The following is a 21,861-nucleotide window of genomic DNA, read 5'->3' as shown; positions in this document are numbered from 1 at the left end:
AGTGCTGTATAGATCTGTAGAAAGGTATTTCAGATGTACCAATCTTGGAGAAAAATGAGCAAAGAAATAAAGCAATGAGTGTGCCTTCCAGGTCTGAGCAGTTTAAAGGGTAGATTGCTGACAGTACTTTGTTCTCACATCAACCCTTCTTCCCCTCATAGCACAGGAACAGGAAGAGAGAAGTTCATGAGGCCACAGAAATACCCCAAGCTTGGATACTGCAGCTGTATGTGATAATCTAAATGTGAATGTTCTTTATTATTCCTTGCATAATGGTGCTTAATTTATAGATGTTTTTGGTTCATATTCATTTTTATTCGTGACTATTAATTTTTTTTCTGCTAAAGTCAGCAAAAAATGTAATTAAATGGTTCTTTTAATCTCCATTTAATTGCTGCACTGTAGAAGTAATTTCTTTAGTTCTTAAAAATGTATTAAGTTCCTCATCCCTTTCTTCAACTTGTTCTGTTGACCATGGCCACGGTAGCAAATTGCCAAGGGTACAAAATGTATATTATCTGCTTTCTTTGGAATACTTTCCAGCACTGATTTGTCATTTGGGGCGTCCAAAGGTGATGCATACAGAACGAGTGTGGCTGGTAACTTCCCTTTGGAGACTAATTGCACTTCTCCCTTAACACACTTTGTTTCCAGAAGCCCCAAGAGCTTGCAGCATGACTCTTTGTAAACCCTATCTCTCACTTTGGCACAGTATTGTGCTGCCATTGTGCTCAGCGGACTTGCTGAAAGATTAATTACAACTGAAGAAATGTATCTTTTAACTGTCTCATTACATAAAGAATTCATAGTGAAGTTAACGTCCGCATAATTTAATGATATACGGATTTTAATTATATAGTACACTGTTAATTGTACAGCTATTTTTAGATCAGGCTACTAACTTGTTCATTTAAATGAATAGCTCGTTTGCTTGAGGGACCAAAATATAGGCTTTCTCGAAAACTCCGAGAATTTCAAAACCTCTGCAAAAATATTCTAACCTGGTGGGATATTTTTATGGTATTTGTTCTTAAAAAGAGACTGACCCTACTTTGCTTTCATTGCTTAGGTTGTCTGATACAGAGAATTTTGACCTGTTTTTTTTTTCCCCCCTGTAATTAATAAAGTATTTGAAAGATAGATCTCTGTGTTGGATAATGGGCAGAAATTGAATAGCTGTGTTTTCCTTGAAAGTTGTTGAGATTTTTCTCAGGAGAATTAGACGAAAGTTATTTCTGAATAGAAGCGCTGTCCCTGGCTGTAATTAGTCACATGGGCTTAGTTCCCAGGAAATGTTTCTTTCACTGTACTGAAAGTGTGTGAATTTTCATATTTTTTTAAGTTATCTTAAAATTTCCTCTCTGTTTCTCCATCTGCCCCCTCCTAAAATTTAAGAAATCTGAAGTTTAGTTTGTACTGTTCTCATTAGGTTAGGGGCCTGTCAGAAAAGTACACACGTTCATGCCCTGCGTACTCTCTCCCTTTCCATGAATCCTTCCAATCCTGGGCAACACTTTTAATGACTTAGAATTAACTGCCTTCTAATTATGCACCGAGGCAGACACCATGATGGGGTATGGGTCTTTGCCAGCAAATGGAAACACAAGAGATATAAATGAGCAGGCTACCAGAGGGAATTGTGAGAGAGGCTTCTCGAAGTCAGCTAGCAAAGCAGAGACTTACTGCTGCCTCACTGAATAAGGTAAACTTGGTCATACCAGCAGCCACTGTGGTGTCACCTATAGAAGCATCCATTTTCTTTCTTTTTATATATAAGATATTTGTGATCTTGCCAGGTTTTTGGCTACCCCAGGAAATTTTGGCAGGTCTTTGCTGCTATCAGCTTTCTCCCCTGACCTTGAGCTAGCCTTCTTTTCACCTGTGACTCAACTGTCAGTGTTATTTGATGTGCTGAGCTCCCATAAGCTAGGACCAGAGAGCTCAGCTTCTTTTTGTGGACGTATATTTGTTCTATCTGGAACACTAAGTGTGTTGAAATTGTTTTTTAAATTTTTTTCCATGTTTATTTATTTTTGAGAGACAGAGTGTGTGAGCGGGGGAGGGACAGAGAGAGAGGGAGACACAGAATCCGAAGCAGGATCCAGGCTCTGAGCTGTCAGCACAGAGCCCGATGTGGGGCTCGAACTCAGGAACTGTGAGATCGTGACCTGAGCTGAAGTCAGACGCTTAACCGACTGAGCCACCCAGGCGCCCCTAAGTGTATTGAAATTGTAATGGCTAATATTTGAATTGGAGGGAGGTCTAGGAGGGAGGAGGAATACCATTGGAAAACTTGAGTTATTTGTGGAATTAGGATGCATTAATCTAGAACATTTCCGGTTACTTTTGAAAACCATGAGGGAATAGTGCCGAAGAAGAACAGACTGGTAATTATGATCCCAACTGACTATGTTTATTTATATCACGGCTCCACCACTGACTGGGAGTGGGACTTTGGGAAATTATTTAAATTCCTCGTGTCTTAATTTCTTCATTTCTAAGATGTGGATAGCCACCTTGGAGATATATTCTGAGCATTCAATGAATTAATACTTGTGCAGAGCTTAAAATGATTCCTAGCATACAGTATGCACTCAGTAAATGTTGGCTATTGTTCATTTTTAGAAATGAAAACTTGCTGTAGGGTAGACTGAGTAACACCCACCTTCCTGAATACTCGGCTGACTTTGTACAAATATTAAACTAGTGTTTCTGAAATTTTAGAAATTTGGATACATTTACAGTTTTTCCATATCTGCATTGTACCACATGTACTATAATAAATATACTATATTTATTTGAAAATTTTTAAGTGTTGTTTAATTCTATTTTAGAGAGGAAATTTATAATTCTACCTTAAATGATAAACTAGAATTTCTTGCCATACACAGAAAGTACTTATAAAAATAATCCATAACTGCTAAAGAAAAAAAATGTTTTGTGTGCTCAGAAAGTCATTTCACATGCCTATGCCAGCGTTAAGCACTCTTCTCTTTGAGAGACGTGGCATTAGATGTTGTCAACATTTAAGGACCCATTGTGTCCTACATGTTTTTAGTCTAAACTTTCTGAAAGATGTGTGTGTGTGTGTGTGTGTGTGTGTGTGTGTATGTATTTATTTTATTTTATTTATTTATTTTTTTAATTTTTTTTAACGTTTATTCATATTTGAGAGACAGAGAGAGACAGAGCATGGCGGGGAAGGGGCAGAGAGGGGGAGACACAGAATCTGAAACAGGCTCCAGGCTCTGAGCTGTCAGCACAGAGCCCGACACGGGGCTCGAACTCACAGACTGTGAGATCATGACCTGAGCTGAAGTTGGATGCTCAACCGACTGAGCCACCCAGGCGCCCCTGTATTTATTTTTTTTAAGACCTACTCATCCATAATGAGAAAAGTTCAAATTAAGCAAAATCCATTGGACTAAAAATTACTGTAACAGTAGGGAATATAGGCAGGGCTTGAATTTTGAGTAGTTCATTAGTAACTCATTCAGCAGTTTGTGGAGTAACTCATATAGAACAACTTTGAGATGATAACAGAAATATTTCTGCTGGTAAGCAGCTTGCTGAGCAACCTCACATAAACTGTTCCTTAGTCCTCCACATGAGCCACGTGTTCTCAAATGGAGTGATATCACTTTAACAGATATGCCATATACTTGTGGCATTAAAATTTCAAGGGGGAAAATTAAGGAAAAAATGTCTAAAAAATCTCCTTCGGTGGGCTATAATGAAAGAAAAGGTTAAGCAGGATTTATGTAGACCAGACCAATATAGGACCACTGAAAACCAAGCTTGAAATCTGAAACCTTCTACCTTCAGAACCAGTAATAAACTTGTAAAAATTATCTCTTATCTTCTTGGGGTGACCAGAGGTTGAACTTAATCCTCCATGAAAAAGCCCTCAGATACTTACAGATAACCTTAAGAAAATGCAGCATCTTTTTTTCTATATCGTGCTGAACATCCCTTTTTCCTTAAGATTTTTAAAATTTTTAATGTTTTATTTATTTTTGAGAGAGAGCGTGAGCAGGGAAGGGACAGAGAGAGACAGCGAGACAGAGGATCCTAAGTGGGCTCTACACTGACAGCATCGAACCCGATCTGGGGCTTGAACTCATGAACCGTGAAATTATGACCTGAGCCGTAGTCCGACGCTCAACCTACTGAGCCACCCAGGTGTCCCAGATTTTTTTTTTTTTTTTTTTAAGCGTGTCGTGGTTTCATGTCTTGGCATCTTGATCAATCTTCTGTCAACAGATGACAAAGTAATGTGTAATCAAATGCCAAATGATTGGGAAATGGTATGAATTCCCTCCCCTATATGAGGTAGGGGAGAACAAGTAGATTGGAAACAAGGGGGAATTTTGCTGGAAGAGGTGAGAATTGAACTGGCTGAGGGAAAGATAAGGAAGAACATTCCAGATTTGGAGAGTAGAATTGGAGGTGGCTGAGTAGGAGGGGTGGAATTAAGTATACTCCTGGCATTAATCAGATGCTTAATAAATACTTGTTGAGTGTATGTTTATGGCATAAGAATTGATGGTGTGTAGTGGCCTGAAACAAGAATCTGATCAGTGTGTAGACTCCTGTTTTAGAGACATCTTCCTCTTGGCCTTTACATAATAACTTCTTTGAAACATTTTGTTTTTTATGTTATTTTTTAATGTTCATTTATTTTTTGAGAGAGAGAGAGCATGCACACGAGCAAGGAAGGGGCAGAGAGAGAGAGAGAGAGAGAGAGAGAAAGAGAGAATTCCAAGCAGGCTTCATGCTGTCAGCGCAGAGCCCGAGGTGGGGCTCTGTCTCTCGAACTGTGAGGTCATGACCCAAGCCGAAATCAAGAGTCAGACTCTTTACTGACTGAGCCACCCAGGCGTCCCCATGATACCTTTTTTATTTGATGACTGTAGTTGAAGTTATTTCTTACATGATATGTGCTAGTTAGCAAAATTTAATTTGCCCCTATAAGATTCCCTCATGTTAAAAGATAGTGCTGATGTAGATTGTCAGATGGGATTAGACTGCTTTAGAGATCACTTTTGTGCGGTGAGAGAGCTAGTGGGCTGCCTGGAATTGTCCAGGGGAAATAGTTCCAACTGCAAGAGTAAGGAAGCTCCTGCAGGCCACAGGCAATATTCAAAATGTCCAGAAAAGACATTGGCAGGCCAGCTCCCATGGACATGTAACCTGGGACCTTTAAACCTGGATGGCCAAAGGCCTTGAGCCAGCGTTTAAAGAGATTAGATTGTAGCTGGTAGTTTAGGCTTAGCCGTTGTGGAGCCCAGCCTCTGCAGGAGCTGCGTGAAAAGGCAAACTCTTGGTGCACTCTGGGAGCAGCTGCATTTCCCCACAAACTGTTTAACTGCAACGATTGTATTTTCTTGTTGGAGGGAGAACTAGGTCCTCACAGCACTCTCTGTCTGCACGTCAGTTTCCTTCCACACGGCCGGTCTCGTCTTTATCGCAGTAGCATCCATCTCTTACTTCATCCTTTTTCTCCTCCTGCTGGCTGCCAGCCAGTACACAGTCAGCCCCATGCTGGCTCACCTGTTGTGCTTCAACCTATTTGTGACCTTAGATCAGAGGCCCCAGTGAGATATGGTCTAGTCTCGGTTTTACCTCAGGTGTAACCTAGTCAAAAGGCACTCTTGGCAGCGGGCAGGATTTCCGGGGACCTTCAGAGCATAGGGGATGTAGCTGCTTATTTGCCCCAGTTCCTTCCAGCAGTGGCTCACCGCTTATTTGAGCTTACGCCAAGGAAAGGAAGAGTTATAAAGATGGGTGTGATGTCAGTGACTTGGGGGAAAGTCTCTACGTGCTTGATTGCTGGTGCTTGAAGTAAGGGGAAAAAACCTCCTTATGTGGTGATAGACAAGATTTAAAATACAGCCGCTGTCCCCCACCCCCCCTCCATGGAGTGAGAGCACGGTGAGCTAATACACACAAATGTGTGAAGGACTTCTCCCAGGTTCTTTCACAAGGACAGATGGGATTCCGCATTGTACCCTGACTGCCACAGAGGGGCGTGGCAGGGGTGGCGTGTAAGAAGGGAGAATCTGGCATTGTCCAATTTTGCCTGTTGGACAGAGTCACTTCTGGCTATCTCTCCAAGGCTGCGGCAATCATATACTTGGTAAGAACAGCCCCCCGACTCTATACATATCTCATGAAGTCTTTCTTCTTTTACCTTCTTGACAATAGAAGGTAACGAGTGACGTATGTATTGATAATGCAGTGTTGAGAGGCAGAATGCATGCCGCGCCATGATCTAACTCAGCCAAAGCAATAGGATGACAGCTTCAGCTGCCCAAGTCTGAAGGAGCATGTTAAATGTGCTTCGTGTGTTATTTTATTTCATCTTTACAACAGCCCAGCAAAGTAAGCACCGGTGTTACACTCTTTTACAGACGAGGGAACTGAGGGTCACCGACATTAATTAACTTGCTGAGATGATGGAGCTAGTGGGTGGAAGAACCAGGCCAGTCTGCTTGATTGTAGGCTCAGCTAGTAACCACCGTTCCATGCTGCCTCTCCATTTGAAAGTGTCAGACTGCACAGTTTTCCAAGTTCATCTTGCTTTCAGAAGGCACATTTTTTTCCTTTTTTGAGGAAGATGTAAAGAAACATGGTCTTGTGTGACATCTGAGGCTAGGTCACAAGGAACTGTAAGCTGCTGCCTGCTTCCCTGGGGTGCTTGCTCTTGGAACCCTTGTCAAGAGGAAGTTCAGGCAGACCTTAGAGAGGCCCACATGGAGAGGAATCAAGGTGCCTCACTCGTAGTTCCGGCTGAGGTGGAAGCGAGCACAGATTTGCCAGACGTGTGAGTGAGTCGTGATCCAAGGGAACCCTCCAGCACCCAGATAATCCACTCCAAGCCATGTCACGCTAAGAGAAGCTATCTCCATTAAGCCAGCTTAAACTGCCAAATCATGAGCATGTTAAGAGCTTATTGTTTAAAGCCTCCCCCTCCAAAAACATGGGTTTATACTTGACAGTTTGATGGAACCGATTCTCAAACCGCAGAAACGAGTTGTGAAGCTTGACGATTATCATGATACTTTGGCCTGTGACGTGGCAGCAGCCTTTGGAGGAGTCAGGGTAACAATTCATTTTCTAGCCACCAGTGACCCTCCTGCTGTTCTCTGGCCCAGCCAGACCCTCCACAGCAGAGCGGACTTTGGAGGTGACACAGGTGGCTCCACTTTACAACCTACCCACTTATTGGCCACCTGCCCTTCTCTCTGTTGTTTGTGGCTCCAATTTGTCAAAAGGATCTTCTCTTTATATATTTAAATAACGTTTAACTCCACAGAAATTAACAAGGAAACAGGCTTTCCCTGGAATTTACTAAGAAGTTTCTAAAAATTTCAGCAACATAGCAGAAGGAGCTTTTTGTTGATGGGCCATATTTCCATGACAAAGACATAAGAAATGATTGGAGAAAGAAACAAACAAAAATCTTTTAAAATACAAAACCAAGTTCAAACAAAAGGAATTCAATCTCTAGTTGTAAGGAATGGAGAGAGAATGTATATTCAGATTGGTAAACTGGGGCTCTCACTTTGTAGGGCCACTTTGTAGAGTTGTTAGCTTTAGAAAAGGACAGGAGGAGTTGGGGCTGAGATTTTAATTCCCCAGAGGGAAAGATGCACAACGATGAGCTGGAAGTGAACCTCCACAGACAGCCCAAACCATGGGGAAAGGGCTGGGGAAATACCACTTGCCTGGAGAAAATGATGAGGAAGCTTGCCTCCTATATATGGTCTTGAGTTGTGGGGCATTTGTAGAGAGAAACTAGAAATAGGTCAGCACCATTTGTGGGTTTGGGTTTAAACCTGGGCTCTTGTTTATAGTACAGGAAGCCCAAGTTCAGAAATCAGTAATAAAACTGGTCTCTGCAAAAGTAAACATGAAACTACACTGTCATGGTTATTTCCACAGTGCAGGTCAAACAATTCTTGCTGAAATTAAGTTCATACTAACAATTTACAAACCAAGTGAGGAGAACACTACTAATGTTATGTTATATTATATTATGTTATGTTATGTTATATGTTATATGTTATATGTTATATGTTATGTAACGTTACGTTACATAGAAGATAGGTAGGTAGGGAGGCAGATAGAGAAATTGCATACCATGAACTGGAGATAAGAAAATCTATAAGATGACATTTTAAAACCAAAAAAATTATATAAGCTGATCAAATAAATTAAAAACTAACTAGATAATGGAAAGAATAGAAATTAGTATGAAAAAAGAGCAGATAGATTTGGAAAAAAACAACAATAAAATTTGGAAATGATATCATTGTGAAGTGAAAACCTCATTAGATGAGTGAAGTGTTAGATTAGAAAAAAGATTAGAAGAAAATTAGAAGAATTAGAATAAAAGTTAGTGAATTTTAGGATGGCTCTAAGGAAAGCACTTTTAGTATATAACAAAAGAGATGAATAGAAAGGAAGTAACACTTTATAGGAGTAGGAAACATAGGAGACAGTAATAAGGCCTTCTGATAGATGTCTAATATAAGAGTTCCAGAAGGAGAGAATAGAAGCCCAGGTTATAATGGCTCAAAATTTTCAAACTGGTTAAGGGCATATATGCGTAAGTTCATCAAACAGCTAATTCCAAGCAAACTTAAATTAAAAGAGCCATGTCCAGGCACACAGTGATGAAACTGTTGAATATCAAAGAAAAATTTTAAAAGAGCCAGAGATAAAAGACAAATTAATTCTATGGGGATTATCATTAAACTGACAGGAGAGTTCTTATCAATAACAAATGTCAAGAGACAGTGAACTCGTATCTTCAAAGGGTTGAAATAAAATGACTCTTAGTTTATAATTCTATACCCAGCTATATTATCATTCAAAAGTGAGAAATAAGTTATTTTCAGGCAAAACAAGACTAAGAGATTTTACTATTCATTGGTCCCATCTGAAAGAATGAATACATAGGTGCTTTACTAGCAAAGATATTGAATACAAAAGCAGAGAGCTGAATTCAAAAAGCAATACTGAAAGAGGAAATGGGCAAATGTTCATAAATCTAAGTAAGTATCAAACATGTAAAAAAATAGAGACCATTGGAGTACTCAAAAACAGAACCAGTTATGTGTGGTATATGTATATATGTATATGGAGAGAGAGAGATTTATTATAAAGAATAGGCTGATGTGATAATAGAGGCTGAAAAGTCCCAAGTGCTACAGTAGGTAAGCTGGAGACCCAGTAGAGCCAATGGTTTAGTTCCAGTCCAAAGGCCTACAAGTTTGAGATCCAGGAGCAGCCAGTATTTTAGTTTGAGTCCAGAGGAAAATACTGATGTCCCGGATTGAAGGCAATCGGCCAGAAAAAACTTATCTTCTATATTCTGGTCAGGCCTTCAACTGATTGGATGAAACCCATCCACCTTGGTGAGGGCAATGTGCTTTACTCCAATTCAAATGTGAATTGTGAATCTCATCCAGAAACGCTATCACAGACACATCCAGAATAACGTTTTGTCAAACATCTAGGCACCCTGTCTGTGGCCCAGTCAAGTTGGCATAAAATTAGCCCTCACAAAAACTAAGGACTTAATGTTTACCAACAAGGTGGTTAGATAAAAACAATAGACACAATAACATGCAGGCTTATGGGGAAGCGGGGCTTCCTGATTGGAGTGAGTGCATTCTAAATTCCTTATGTAGCTGACCATTGAGCAACATGAGTTTGAACAGCATGGGTCCATTTATATGCTGATTTTTTAAAATAAATACAGTGTAGTACTGTAAATATGCTTTCACTTCCTTATGATCTTCTTATTAACATTTTCTTTTCTGTAGCTTTATTGTAAGAATATAGTATGTAATACATATAACGTAAAATGTGCTAATCGACTGTGTTATCAGTTAAGCTTCCTATCAACAGTAGGCTATTAGTAGTTAAGTTTTGGGCAGTCAGAAGTTATATGTGGGACTGCTAACCACACAGGGGGTTGGTGCCCCTAACCCCCATATGATTAAGGGTCAACTGTACTCAGAATTACAAAAGAGTTATGATTAGATTAGATATGGGTCTGTTTAAAATTAATGAAAAAATAAGAAGAATACAGAAGATTTAAATAATACAATGAAAAATCTTGGCCTACTAGGCATAACTGAACCCTGTATCTGAAAATTAGGAACTTTATTATTTTTTAAGATCTGTAAAATATTTATAAAAATTGATTGCAAATGAAGACGCCAAAGGAAGTCAAAGAGATACCCCCAAATGAATATAAGCATCACATACTTTGACCAGTATGGTCAAATTAGAAATTTGGAATAAATTTTTAAATAATTTATAGATCAAAGATAAAATCATAATGGAAGCTATAAAATATTTATAAATAAATAAGAAGAACACTTGGAGCATGTAGCTAAAGCAGAATCTAGAGGGAAAATTATAGCCTTAAAAAGTATATGTTAAAAGATTAAAATTTTATATGACAAAGATAGTAAGTCTGTAAAAGAATAATACAATGAACTCAAAGTGGAAAGCCAGAAATAATGAGGACAAAAGGATGAATTAAATGAAATTGGAAGGAATGAAGCAGTAGAGAGAATCAATGAAACCAAAATTTAGTTTCTTAAAAATACTAGAAAAAATGAACTGACCTCTAGCAAGACTGATAAATAAAAAAGTTTACACAAATTAATATTAGACTATCTAAGGTAAATTTAATTGAAGATCCAGACATTAAGTCAGAGTGGTGGGTGCACGGATGTTTGTTTTTTTTGGCTCTTGAAATATTTCACAGAAAGCAGGAGTGCCTGGGTGGCCCAGTCAGTTAAGCCTCTGACCCTTGGTTTCAGTTTGGGTCATAATCTCCCAGTTCTGTGGGTTCGAGTCCTGCATTGGGCTCTGCACTGGCAGCAAAGAGCCTGCTTGGGATTATCTCTCTCCCTCTCTTCTCTGCCCCTCCACTACACGTGCTGTCTCAGTCTCTCTCAGGTTAAACAAACTTAAAAAAAAAAAAAAGAAATATTACACAGAAAGCAGATCATAATCTTCAGCATTATGCCTTAGTCCAGACATTGCCTATTGCCTGTCTTCTGTAGCATGCTTTAACAGGTACCAGTTCTCTCCTGTCCTTGTGCATGTAGCCCCAAGTGACTCATGTATTCCTGCCTTATACGTGGTTGGTAGAAAGTTGAAATTCTAGCAATCGATTGAAGCAGTGACAGGGGTGAACTGAAAAATCAACAGATGAATGCATCTAGGAAAGGTTATGGAAGACCTAAGCCTCCTGTCTACATATGGTCAAAAAAGATGGATGCAACGTGGGCTTAGGTAGTAGCTGGCCCAGGGACAGCTTGTATGAAAGGCCCTGGCTTCCTTGAGCCCTTCTTGTTCTTAGCCATTCCAGGATTGTCCAACTGCCTTTCCTTACCTGTTTGATACTGCTCATCCCTCTGGCGGTTCTTAGCTTCAGTGTATGTGTGTAAAAGTAAGTTTGCACTCTCTGGCTTGGATCTGAGACACAGGTAGACTTTTATGAAGCTTAAGTGCTAAAATCTGCAAATGGGGGCCAACCATATCCTGGGTCTGTGGCCAAGGCCTTGACTCCCTATTTATTATCACTTTCTGTCTTGCTCTAAAAAATAGGGAAAGGAAAAGACATTTTACTGAGTTTAAAATGAATGTGGATTCAATACATAGTTTTTAGTATTCAATTTAAAATGATTGACTTGTTCTCACAAGCTTTCTCTGATTTGAATAGTGTTCTATTCAATATATTCAGGCTATTTAAAAAAAAAAACTTGGGGCGCCTGGGTGGCTTAGTTGGTTAAGTGCCCAACTTTGGCTCAGGTCACGATCTCGCGGTCCATGAGTTTGAGCCCCGTGTCAGGCTCTGTGCTGATGGCTCAGAGCCTGGAGCCTGTTTCAGATTCTGTGTCTCCCTCTCTCTCTGACCCTGCCCCGTTCATGCTCTGTCTCTCTCTGTATCAAAAATAAGTAAATGTTAAAAAAAAAATAAAATAAATAAAATAAAATTAAAAAAAAACTTATTGGCTATGATTCTTAGTTCTGATAAGCACTATTCAAAAAATTTATATTGTGAAGAAAATTACGACGTCATTAGTTTCTTTTTTCTATAATATTTACTTTTCTTCTCTCACAAAATAAGTGACTTCATCTTCTTATATCCTAGAGTATTTTACCTCCTCTATTTAAGAAAAACATTTTTTAACATTTATTTATTTTTGAGAGAGAGACAGAGAGTGAGAGTGGGGGAGGGGCAGAGAGAGAGGGAGACACAGAATCTGAGGCAGCTGTCAGCTCTGAGCTGTCAGCACAGTGCCTGACATGGGGCTCAAACTCATGAACTGTGAGATCATGACCTGAGCTCAAGTCGGATGCACAACTGACTGAGCCACCCAGGCGCCCCTTCTCTCCTCTATTTAAAAAAGAGCCTTTGATCTATGGTTTGCCTTGAGTTATCATACAGTTTGATATGCGGTCAGTAATTTTCCAAAGGATAGAACTTTTGATCATGTTATCTGTCCATTTATAGATTGATAATCTTTTCCTTATATGGTGTAAGAACAGTAGAACATCTTAGTTATAACCAAGTACATGTGGGGAAGGTGCTGTTGTTTCTTGGAGACATAGTATGGCATCATGGGTACCTTAAAAGAATGTGTCTGTCATTACTGTCTGGTAACTGAGGGGCCAACCAGAGAGAGAACCCTCAGAGAAGGTCACCAAATGCATGAGCAACTGCTTTGGTCCCCTCCAGCTGGCCAGGCCTTAGAATTAAGTTGGGAAAATCGAGTGAAGTTAGCAGGTGCATTACTATCTATTTAACACTGTTTTTGCAATAATCTATTCTTTTACAGTGACAAGATTGGCTGTTTCATTTTCCCAGTATTTGTACCACATAGCCATGGTCATTTTTTACAGAGATAATAAAGTCTAACTTAAGCTTATGTGAAGCAAATGCCTAACTTTGATTTGGTTCTTTTTTTTTTTTAGTGTTTATTTATATTTGAGAGAGAGAGAGACAGAGTATGAGAAGGGGAGTTGCAGAGAGAGGGAGACACAGAATCCAAAGCAGGCTCCAGGCTCTGAGCTATGAGCACAGAGCCCGACACGGGGCTCGAACCACGAACTGTGAGAACATGACCTGAGCCCAGGTCCAATGCTTAACCGACTGAGCCACCCAGGTGCCCCTGATTCGGTTCTTGCTATCACTTAAACTTGACAACATCAACAAGACAGCCATTGTTGCTTTTTTTCTCCTGAGGCACACGAGAAAGGTTGAAGGTGGTTCGCTTAGATAGTATTGTCATTTTCTACAGAAGACCGTGAGCCTGAGAGGTTCCGTGTTCCACAACTTTGCCCAGGCTGAAGAGCTAGTTGTAGAGATAGGGCTGGCTAGTATTACTCTGGTGATGATGCTCTTTTTAGGATTCCAGATATGGCTTCTACACTTGCGGTTACAAACACATGTTTACAAATGGCTAAGTATGTAAACGTTGTTATAAGCGTGCAGAATAGGAAATAATTAAACAATAGGAAATAATTTTTAAAAAGTGTATTGCATTTTTTTCTTTGTGGACTCAGTGCTGTGCTTAAGTGAAAAAGATGTAATTTCCTTATTTCTTTACACAGTATTTACTAACATTTATCATATCTGTCAGTGTTCTTATGGTGTTGAACTTGATAAAGAACATAGTAATCTAAAAAAAAAAAAAACTAAAATCATCTCCATGTGATTGATGTTGATCTGTGGTCTGCGTTCATTCTATTAACTAGAGAATTGTCCAATATGCATTTCAGTTCGTGTTTGTGTGGATAGACCCTAAGCCGTTTTGCTGGATGTTTGGGAATCATCCCATTGGAGGACTTGGAAGGATTGATTCCTAGGCACCACTTGACTTAGTTTTAATTTAGAGGCTTGCCTTCTTCCCTTGCAGAGGAAGAGGAGTTCTGGTTATCTTGGCTTCCACATGCCTACAGAAAACAGCAGGGCCAGAATCTCTTGCCTCCATTTGCTAAGGGTATGATCTGATAGAGCATTCTTCCGTTAGATGCCTCCCCTAGCCTTTCTTCTGTAGTACTTCCTGGGGTAAGGTCAATTTAATTTACAGTTGGATATGAGGAGGCATATTCTGGGATAAAATTCACATATATATATATATATATATATATATATATATATATATATATTTTTTTTTTTTTTTTTTTTTTTTTTTTTTCCTTCCTTAAGTTTCTTTCAGTTGTTAGTCAGTTTTACCTACTTTTCTCATCTGGGACCAGGACATAATATTTTGTGGCAATTGATGAGAATTATTTTAGAAAGGTTTAGAATTCAGAGATGCTTTCGTGGCTAAAAGTTGTTTTTATTGACATCATTGAAATCCGACCTGCCTTCACTAAGTTCTCCATGTACATCTGCTTAGGTAGAAAATACTTAACCTGCAAAAGGTAAACATTTCTTCTCTGATTGTTCATGTTGTGTTTTTTCCCCAAGCGGGCTTTTCCAGAGCTAATTGATCTGCAAGGAGACATATGCTTTAGGTCTGTACTTGTTAATTTACCTTGGAAAAATTAGGTCATCTTCAAATCTGGCAGTGTGGCTTATAAACTTGGCAAAATGGTCTAATTAAAAGCTTCCCTTCGATTAAAAAAAAAAGGAAAAAATTATTAGTATCAGTAATGTTTTCATTTGCATAGTTTGTGTGTATATAGGTACATGTCAGTCCTCATGCTGCATTAGAAGTATGTTGACTGTTAACAGTTCATCTCTTTTCTCCTACAGCCTCCAAGTCTGTTATAAATAGTATGCTACGGGACCCTTCTCAGATTCCAGATGGAGTTCTAGCAAATCAGGTCTATCAGGTATTAATCACAGCTGTCTATTTTCAGTGGCAGTGCTATCTGCCTAGCGGAGTAAAGGATTTTAAACCTCATTTAATTACTGTCATCATAAACTATCACTGAGGTCAGGGTGCACCATAAATGGCAATGCAATATTTGCGAGAAGAGCATTTCACTTTTTAATAGCTTGCTTTTATAGTGAATAAAAAGCATGCGATTTTTGTTTTCTGTGATTAAATCTTAACAGCCTTTTGATAGCTGGGTTTTTTTTTTTATTTTATTTTTTCAAGGAAAATAATGACTGCTTTTAGGATACTAGTTAACGGTAACCCTTTTCATAGTCACCCCAGACCCCCTTCTGTGTTTTATCCACAGTGCATCGTGAACGACTGCTGTTATGGACCACTGGTAGACTGCATCAAACAGTATCCTTTCCCATAAAATTTTAGGTGCACAATTGACGAGCTCAGACTCAGTGGAGGAGATGTGTCTAGCTTTAACCTGACATAAAGTTCTGCTTCACAAAACACATTTCATACCCTTCTACTTTACATTCAATCAACTGGAGGGTCACTGCAGACCATCCTTTTCTACAGCTTAAGGAAAATCAGATGGGCCACGGGAGGCTGTCAGTTCAGCAGTTGTACATTCACACGTTATCTCAAACTGCTTCGTTTTCAGGGAGTTTAAAGGGACAGAATCATGAAGCACGTGGCCTACTGTCTGGGAATGTCTCTCACCAATCCAGTGAACACTGAAAAAAGAGAGAACGAAATTCCATACAAAATGAGCCAAATTCAGTTGAGTTCCCTAGAATAAATGTGGAGCCTGGAGTTAAAGGAGGAAGTGATTAAAATGCCACGGAGGCCATCGCTTTTGAAAGGGCAGTAGATTCTTGTTGCTTAAATGCTGATTACAGCCCAAGCTGCCATTTGGATCCCTAATAAACAGTTTGAGAGAAACCAAGCTAATTTTTCCCCCTGGACTGAATTTAAGGCTATAAAAACAGGTGTCCAGTCACTCTTCATTAGAGACATGAGATTACTAAAGAGTTAATACTTTCTTCTTGAAACGGGATTTGAGCAAACATTCACTACTTCATGAAGTAGGACGTTATCCACCAATACCTTTAGCAGTACTGTGGCAGTGCTGAGAATTTTGATACCCCTTGGTGGAAAAATGCTATTTAAAGAGTAAACAACTAGTAATTTTTTAAATGAAAATCCTATTCCACCTGAGTCCATGTGTCTCACATTTCTTAATACTGTAAAAGGCCTTCCTAGTATAGGTTTTGTGAGTATGGGTAGCACTCTGACTATTTGAGACTCAGTGTGACTAGTCAGGAAGCTTTGTGTTAAAAGTCCTGTGTGTGTGTGTGTGTTAATATCCCGTCTTGTTTCACAAAGTCTTAGACTCCGTAAAATTTTTGTAAAGAAACTCATTTTCTTTATAAAGTTACCCTTTGAAAAACAATCTTTGAACAGAGCCCTCTTGTAAGAATATTCACTACCTAAATGATAGTCCTTTATATATTTATTCTTCAAGTGTGTCCCCCCCACCACCAATGTAGTTTAAATTAATAAAATCACAGCCCTGCCATAAGCTTGCCTTTTTATTAGACCAAAGTGAAACTATACTTCTATTTTCAGTATAAAATTAATGATAGCATTAGAAATTGTAGGAGTGCCAACCTCATGTTGCTACAGTGATAAAGTTTAGCACATTTGTATAACAACTAACACCATCTCAGAGTATCTGGGGCGGAATTACATGTTAATTTTAAAGCACATAAAATAGTTAAAAATCAATTTAAAGTTAAGGTTTTAAAAGCATAATGTCTTTTGAAGGATTGCATATTGATTTTAAATATAACTATCTAATTATATATGCATGGACTAAGTATGAAGTCAACTGCTTTGTAAATGCCAAGAGGCTATTTTTCAGGAATAGTTGAGATGCTTACGGGAAACTAGATTGCTGTATTGCTGGCTAAGAAAATGGCTTGTGAGGTTATTTACAAGTTTTGCCCCATGGTCACTGCCATACATCAATAATAGGTATTATTATAGACAAAGTCTAAGTGTTTTCTGCTTATAGAGCATTATAAATTCTGTTCAGAGTATTTTCTTTACATTTTTGCCATCATTCACTTTTCCTTTTTTGGCTGTGTTATTGCCAATAGAATTTAATGTAGTACATGGTTTCAATTGATAAAGATAATGATGTATGTCTATAAATTGCATTCACTGACTAGATTATAATTTTGCAGTTCCATTATGCCTATTGCCAGTAAAATTACTGTTTTTATAAGCTTTGTTTTCTAGACTTTGTGTTTTTTATATGTTTATATCAAGAAAAGCATAATCAAGAAGCATGTCTTTGCAAAATTTCAAATCGGTGATTGCTTTCACCACACAAAATAAAACAAGCTGGGAAATTTATAGAGAACTGATTTTATTTTTGCACCGAGGTAGTAGCAGTTTCGTGTAATGTAAATATGCTTGCATAGATGTTTCCTAGATGGATCCACAGGAATTACTTTATTTCACACTGAATAAAAATTAGTTTTCCGTGTGAGCGAAAATGCTATTTGTATGTTGTTCTGATAATTTAGTAATGTTTACATTGCTTACTGTCGGTAAATTACATCATTTTGTGAGAAAGAAAGTACACATTTAGTAAATAGAATAGGTGCAAAATCTTTTTACTCCATTATGTAAATGTTACATGTAGACATTTGTGTAAGTAGAATAAAGTAAATTGGTCATTTACAAATAAGACATCACGAAAAGCACGGTAGCAAAGAGTACATACATTGTCATTGTGCTTTCTTTTTTTTCTTTTGGTGTCTTCTACATTTTTTCCTGCACAGCCATGCCCATCCACACCTTTCCTGCCACAGATGTATTCACGGACACAAAAGGTGTGAGAAACCAGCCAGTTCACCTTTCCAAAGTGTGACTCCAGGACCCAGCTATTACCCAAAGACTTAAACTGAGCACCAAGGAAAGAGGTTGATGCAGGAAGCTTAAAATGCTGTGGGTTTCATTTCTGTACCACCAGTAACCTCCGTTTCATGATTCAACATTTGAGATGTGAATAATTTACAACAATAAAAGTGAGAGCGCATTTATGTGGATTAGAAGTAAATAATTTAGTTCTAAAATGCGGGATGCCCCTACTAATGAGAAACCATTGAGAGATCTTCAGCAGATGTCTTCAGTGGACTCTGCAAATGTGTGAAAGTTTATGATTTGAAAATTTGTTCCTTTATTTATTTATTTTTTTCTAGTTAGAAATTAAATAAGCACAGCCACGTGCATAGTGGAGAGAGGGGACAACAGAAGGAAAAATGCAGTTATGAGTTGGGGCACATTTTGATGGTGGACATGAGTGGCCTCATCTCTTGAATTATGATTTAAATGGTATTAACCTGTATGTGTTGATAAAGGGCAGATGATTCTCTAGGAATTTTTTTTTTTTAACAAATAATGCATAAATTTTATTTCATTTAAATTGGACTCTTGCAGTGCATGATGGGGTAAGCTGAGGAGCGGTGTGACCATATTGACTTACCCAATGGAGAATTAGATAATTACTGCCAAATGCACTTGATAGAGTCAAAGTACCAGAATAGGATTACACTCCTTTTCAGACTTTGTGCAAGCGCATCCTTTTGGAAAATATAGCAGAATTCCAACTTCCATTCCTTTTTTTAAAGATTTTACTTTTAAGTAATCTCCACACCCAACGTGGGGCTCGAACTCACAACCCTGACGTCAAGAGTCGCTTGTTCTGCCAACCGAGCCAGCCAGGTACCCCTAAGTCCTATTCCTGATTTAATTATTTACCAGCCATGGGACCTTCAGCAAGTTCCTCAGCCTTCTTGAACTTTGCTTTCCATATTTATAAAAATGGGACTAAGAGTAGTACCTACTCATGTGGTAGTGGTGAAAGTTAAATTAGATGATACCCCAAGTGGAAACGCAAATTAAAACTACAGTGAGCCACCACCTCACACCTGCCAGAATGGCTGTATCAAAAAGACAAGAAATAACAAGTGTTGGCGAGGACATAGAGAAAAAGGAATCCTTGTGCACCGCTGGTGGGAACACACACTGGTGCAGCCACTGTGGAAGACAGTATAGAGGTGCCTCAAAAAATTAAAAATAGAACTACCCTATGATCCATCGATCGCACTACTGGGTATTTACCCCCAAAATTCAAAAACACTAATTCAAATGATCCCTGCACCCCATGTTTATAGCAGCGTTGTTTACAACAGCCAAGATACGGAAGCAGCCCAAGTGTCGGTCAACAGGTGAAGGGATACGGAAGATTCAGTGTGTGTGTGTCGTACGCGTACACACACACACACACACACACACAAACACACACACACAAAACGGAATATTGTTCAGCCATAAAAAGAATGAAATCTTGCCATTTGCAAGGACGTGGATGGATCTAGAGAGCATAATGCTAAGTGAAATAAGCCAGCCAGAGAAAGACAAATACCTTATGACTTCACTCATACGTAGCATTTAAGAAACAAAACAAAGGAAAAGGAGCCAAGGAAAAAAAAGAAAACAGAGAGAGAGAGAGAGAAACCAGGAAACAGACTCTTAACTTTGAGAACAAACTGATGGTTACCAGAGGGGAGGTAGTGGGGGGATGAGTGAACTAGGTGATGGGGATTAAGGAGTGCACTTGTCGTGATGAGCACTGTGTATTGTATGGCAGTGTTCAGTCACTATATTGTACACCAGAAACTGACATAACACTGTATGTTAACTCTACTAGAATTAATTTTTTTTTAATTAAATTTTTTTTGTTTTAAAAGAGGGGCACCTGGGTGGCTCAGTCAGTTAAACATCCGACTCTTGATTTTTGGTTTGGTTCATGATCTCACGGCTTGTGGGTTCGAGCCCCATGTCAGGCTCTGTGCTGGTGGTGCAGAACCTGCTGGGGATTCTCTCTCTCCCTCTCTCTCTGCCCCTCCCCCACTCACACATGCGTGCTCGCTCTCTCAAAATGAATAAATAAACATTTAAAAATTTTTTTAAAGAAATGCTAGGCTGGGATGGCAGCAGAGGAAGTCGTAAAAATTTGGCAAGTATCATATTTAGTTGTAAGTTGGCACCAACAAGAGCTACTGACGAACTGAGAGGAATGTGAGAGACAGGTAGGAGTCTAGGACACCTACATTTTGGTTTGAACAGCATGGAGTTGTCAACGACTAAGACGGTAAGGAAACAAATGGCATGTGCATATATGAGTAGCTGAATGTAGTGAGTCTGTGACACTATAACAATAAAATAACCAAAGTTATTGAGGACTTCGCCCACAAAAACGATGATACCCCCAGTGTTTAGCAACAAGGCTTAGTCTATGGTATTTAAGAACTGTTGGCTAGTATCCATTATTTTCACATAGTTAATTTTAATACTTTTCAAGAAGTTGTATGGAGGCCACAAACAAAGACTTCGTAGAGATCTCATTCAGGTCCTCCGCTTTGCCACACATTAACCGTGTGGACTTGTGCGGATTCTTTTCTAAGCCTTGGTGTCCTCATCTGTGAAATAAGGATGATAATAACTGAGCATGAAATAACATACATATGGCACTTAACACAGTGCCGACCTTATAGTAATCCCTCAGAGAATTTATATGTGCCTGTGTGTATCTGTTTCTGTGTTAGATGATAATATGAGTACACTGGAACACACTATAGAAAGACTTGAAACAGCTTCTGTACCAGCACCCCAACCCGCAGTCCTTTGCTGGATGACCTCCTTCCAGAGTACCTACAATTCTCAATAGATTGGCTGTTCTGCTTCCCACCTCGCAGAAGCCCACCAGCAGCAGGCTGAAAGTGGAACAGGGGCTAGAAATTTGGGATACTTTGCCGCACTTAGTAAGTGCTCAATAAATGTACTAACCTGAATTGAGGGATTTTTAACATAGTACAAAGGATGTTTAAAATGACTCCCCCTCCTTTCAAAGAAGACGAAGTACACATCCATTTACAAATCTTTATGTGTCAAAAGGCATGTAAATGTTACAGAAAGAGGAAAATTCCATGGAACCATTTAAATGAGGGTGCATGTATAGAAATCTCTTTCCTTAGAGATGTGGGCTAAGTGTGGAAATCGTTGCTATGATTACCTCCACTTTCCATTTCATCTGAAAGTAGAGACCTGGTATCAGCATTTTCTTTTTAATGATCTACTTCCACCTGTGTTACTGTCCTTAACTAACCTGTCCAGTGCCATTGGTCATGAGCATGAAGTCCTGCTGAGAGACTTGCTTCTGGAGAAAAGCCTGTCTTTCCTAGGTAAGTATTACTTACATTCTCTCTAGCCTGTATTATCTCCATGAGTGCTTAAATATATATTTTTAAAAATCTTCCACTTGCACTTACTATGTGCTAAAGGAAGAGAGAACGATGATGATTGATGCTGTGCACGTTATCTTTCATTGATTTAGAACTGAGCAGGAACTCGGTTACCTAATCCCTGTCTATACAGCACATGCACAGGCTTGCAATTAATATTTTATAGAATAAGTGGCTGAAAAAGTGCTTTAATATCTGTTGCAGTATTACTTTTGGTGTCATGAGGTATTAGCCATAATCTAGGCCTGATGAGCAAAAGAAACACAAGAAATATTGTCTCTAAGATGCTTTATATGTTAAAAAGAGTAGCTGGAAAAATTCATGTTGGGTATGTTTGTCTCATGTGTGGAATCGGATAGTTTTCCTTGAAAGCCAGATATTAAGGTTTTATTATTTTTATATGATAGATTTAGTGTGATCACCATACATGTAGTGTGATTTTTAAAAATATAACATGTATACATGGCCGTGTGTCTTTTCATGTGCCAATGTAGGATCCTTCTACAGATTGTTATTTTTTTCAACATGTGAAGCACTAAAAATAAGCCTTGAAGGGTATACATGTGATAACTGATCACAGAAACCATAAAGCACTCTACAGTGAA

General features: G+C 38.8%; 1 protein-coding gene across 7 annotated transcripts in view; it reads left to right on the top strand.

Moving 5' to 3' along the window:
- Positions 1-21,861, top strand: part of CDIN1 (CDAN1 interacting nuclease 1) — a 216,792-nt gene that overhangs the window by 77,220 nt on the left and 117,711 nt on the right. For 6 of the 7 annotated variants that reach the window (XR_006203656.1, XM_042942473.1, XM_042942472.1 and 3 more), the window contains exons 6-8: positions 14,801-14,880; positions 15,235-15,284; positions 21,129-21,196. Coding sequence is in view for 6 of the 7 variants with exons in the window: in XM_042942473.1 (XP_042798407.1) it covers positions 14,801-14,880; positions 15,235-15,284; positions 21,129-21,196 (198 nt within the window). In the remaining variant the exon portion in view is untranslated. Of the gene's footprint in view, positions 1-161; positions 227-14,800; positions 14,881-15,234; positions 15,285-21,128; positions 21,197-21,861 lie in introns of those variants that run through there. The other variant, XM_042942477.1, reaches the window with a different exon arrangement.

The sequence above is a fragment of the Panthera leo genome, chromosome B3, assembly GCF_018350215.1.
Source record: "Panthera leo isolate Ple1 chromosome B3, P.leo_Ple1_pat1.1, whole genome shotgun sequence".
Lineage (NCBI taxonomy): Eukaryota > Metazoa > Chordata > Mammalia > Carnivora > Felidae > Panthera > Panthera leo.
Note: the sequence above shows the minus strand (reverse complement) of the source record. Positions and strands in the feature narration are given on the sequence as shown.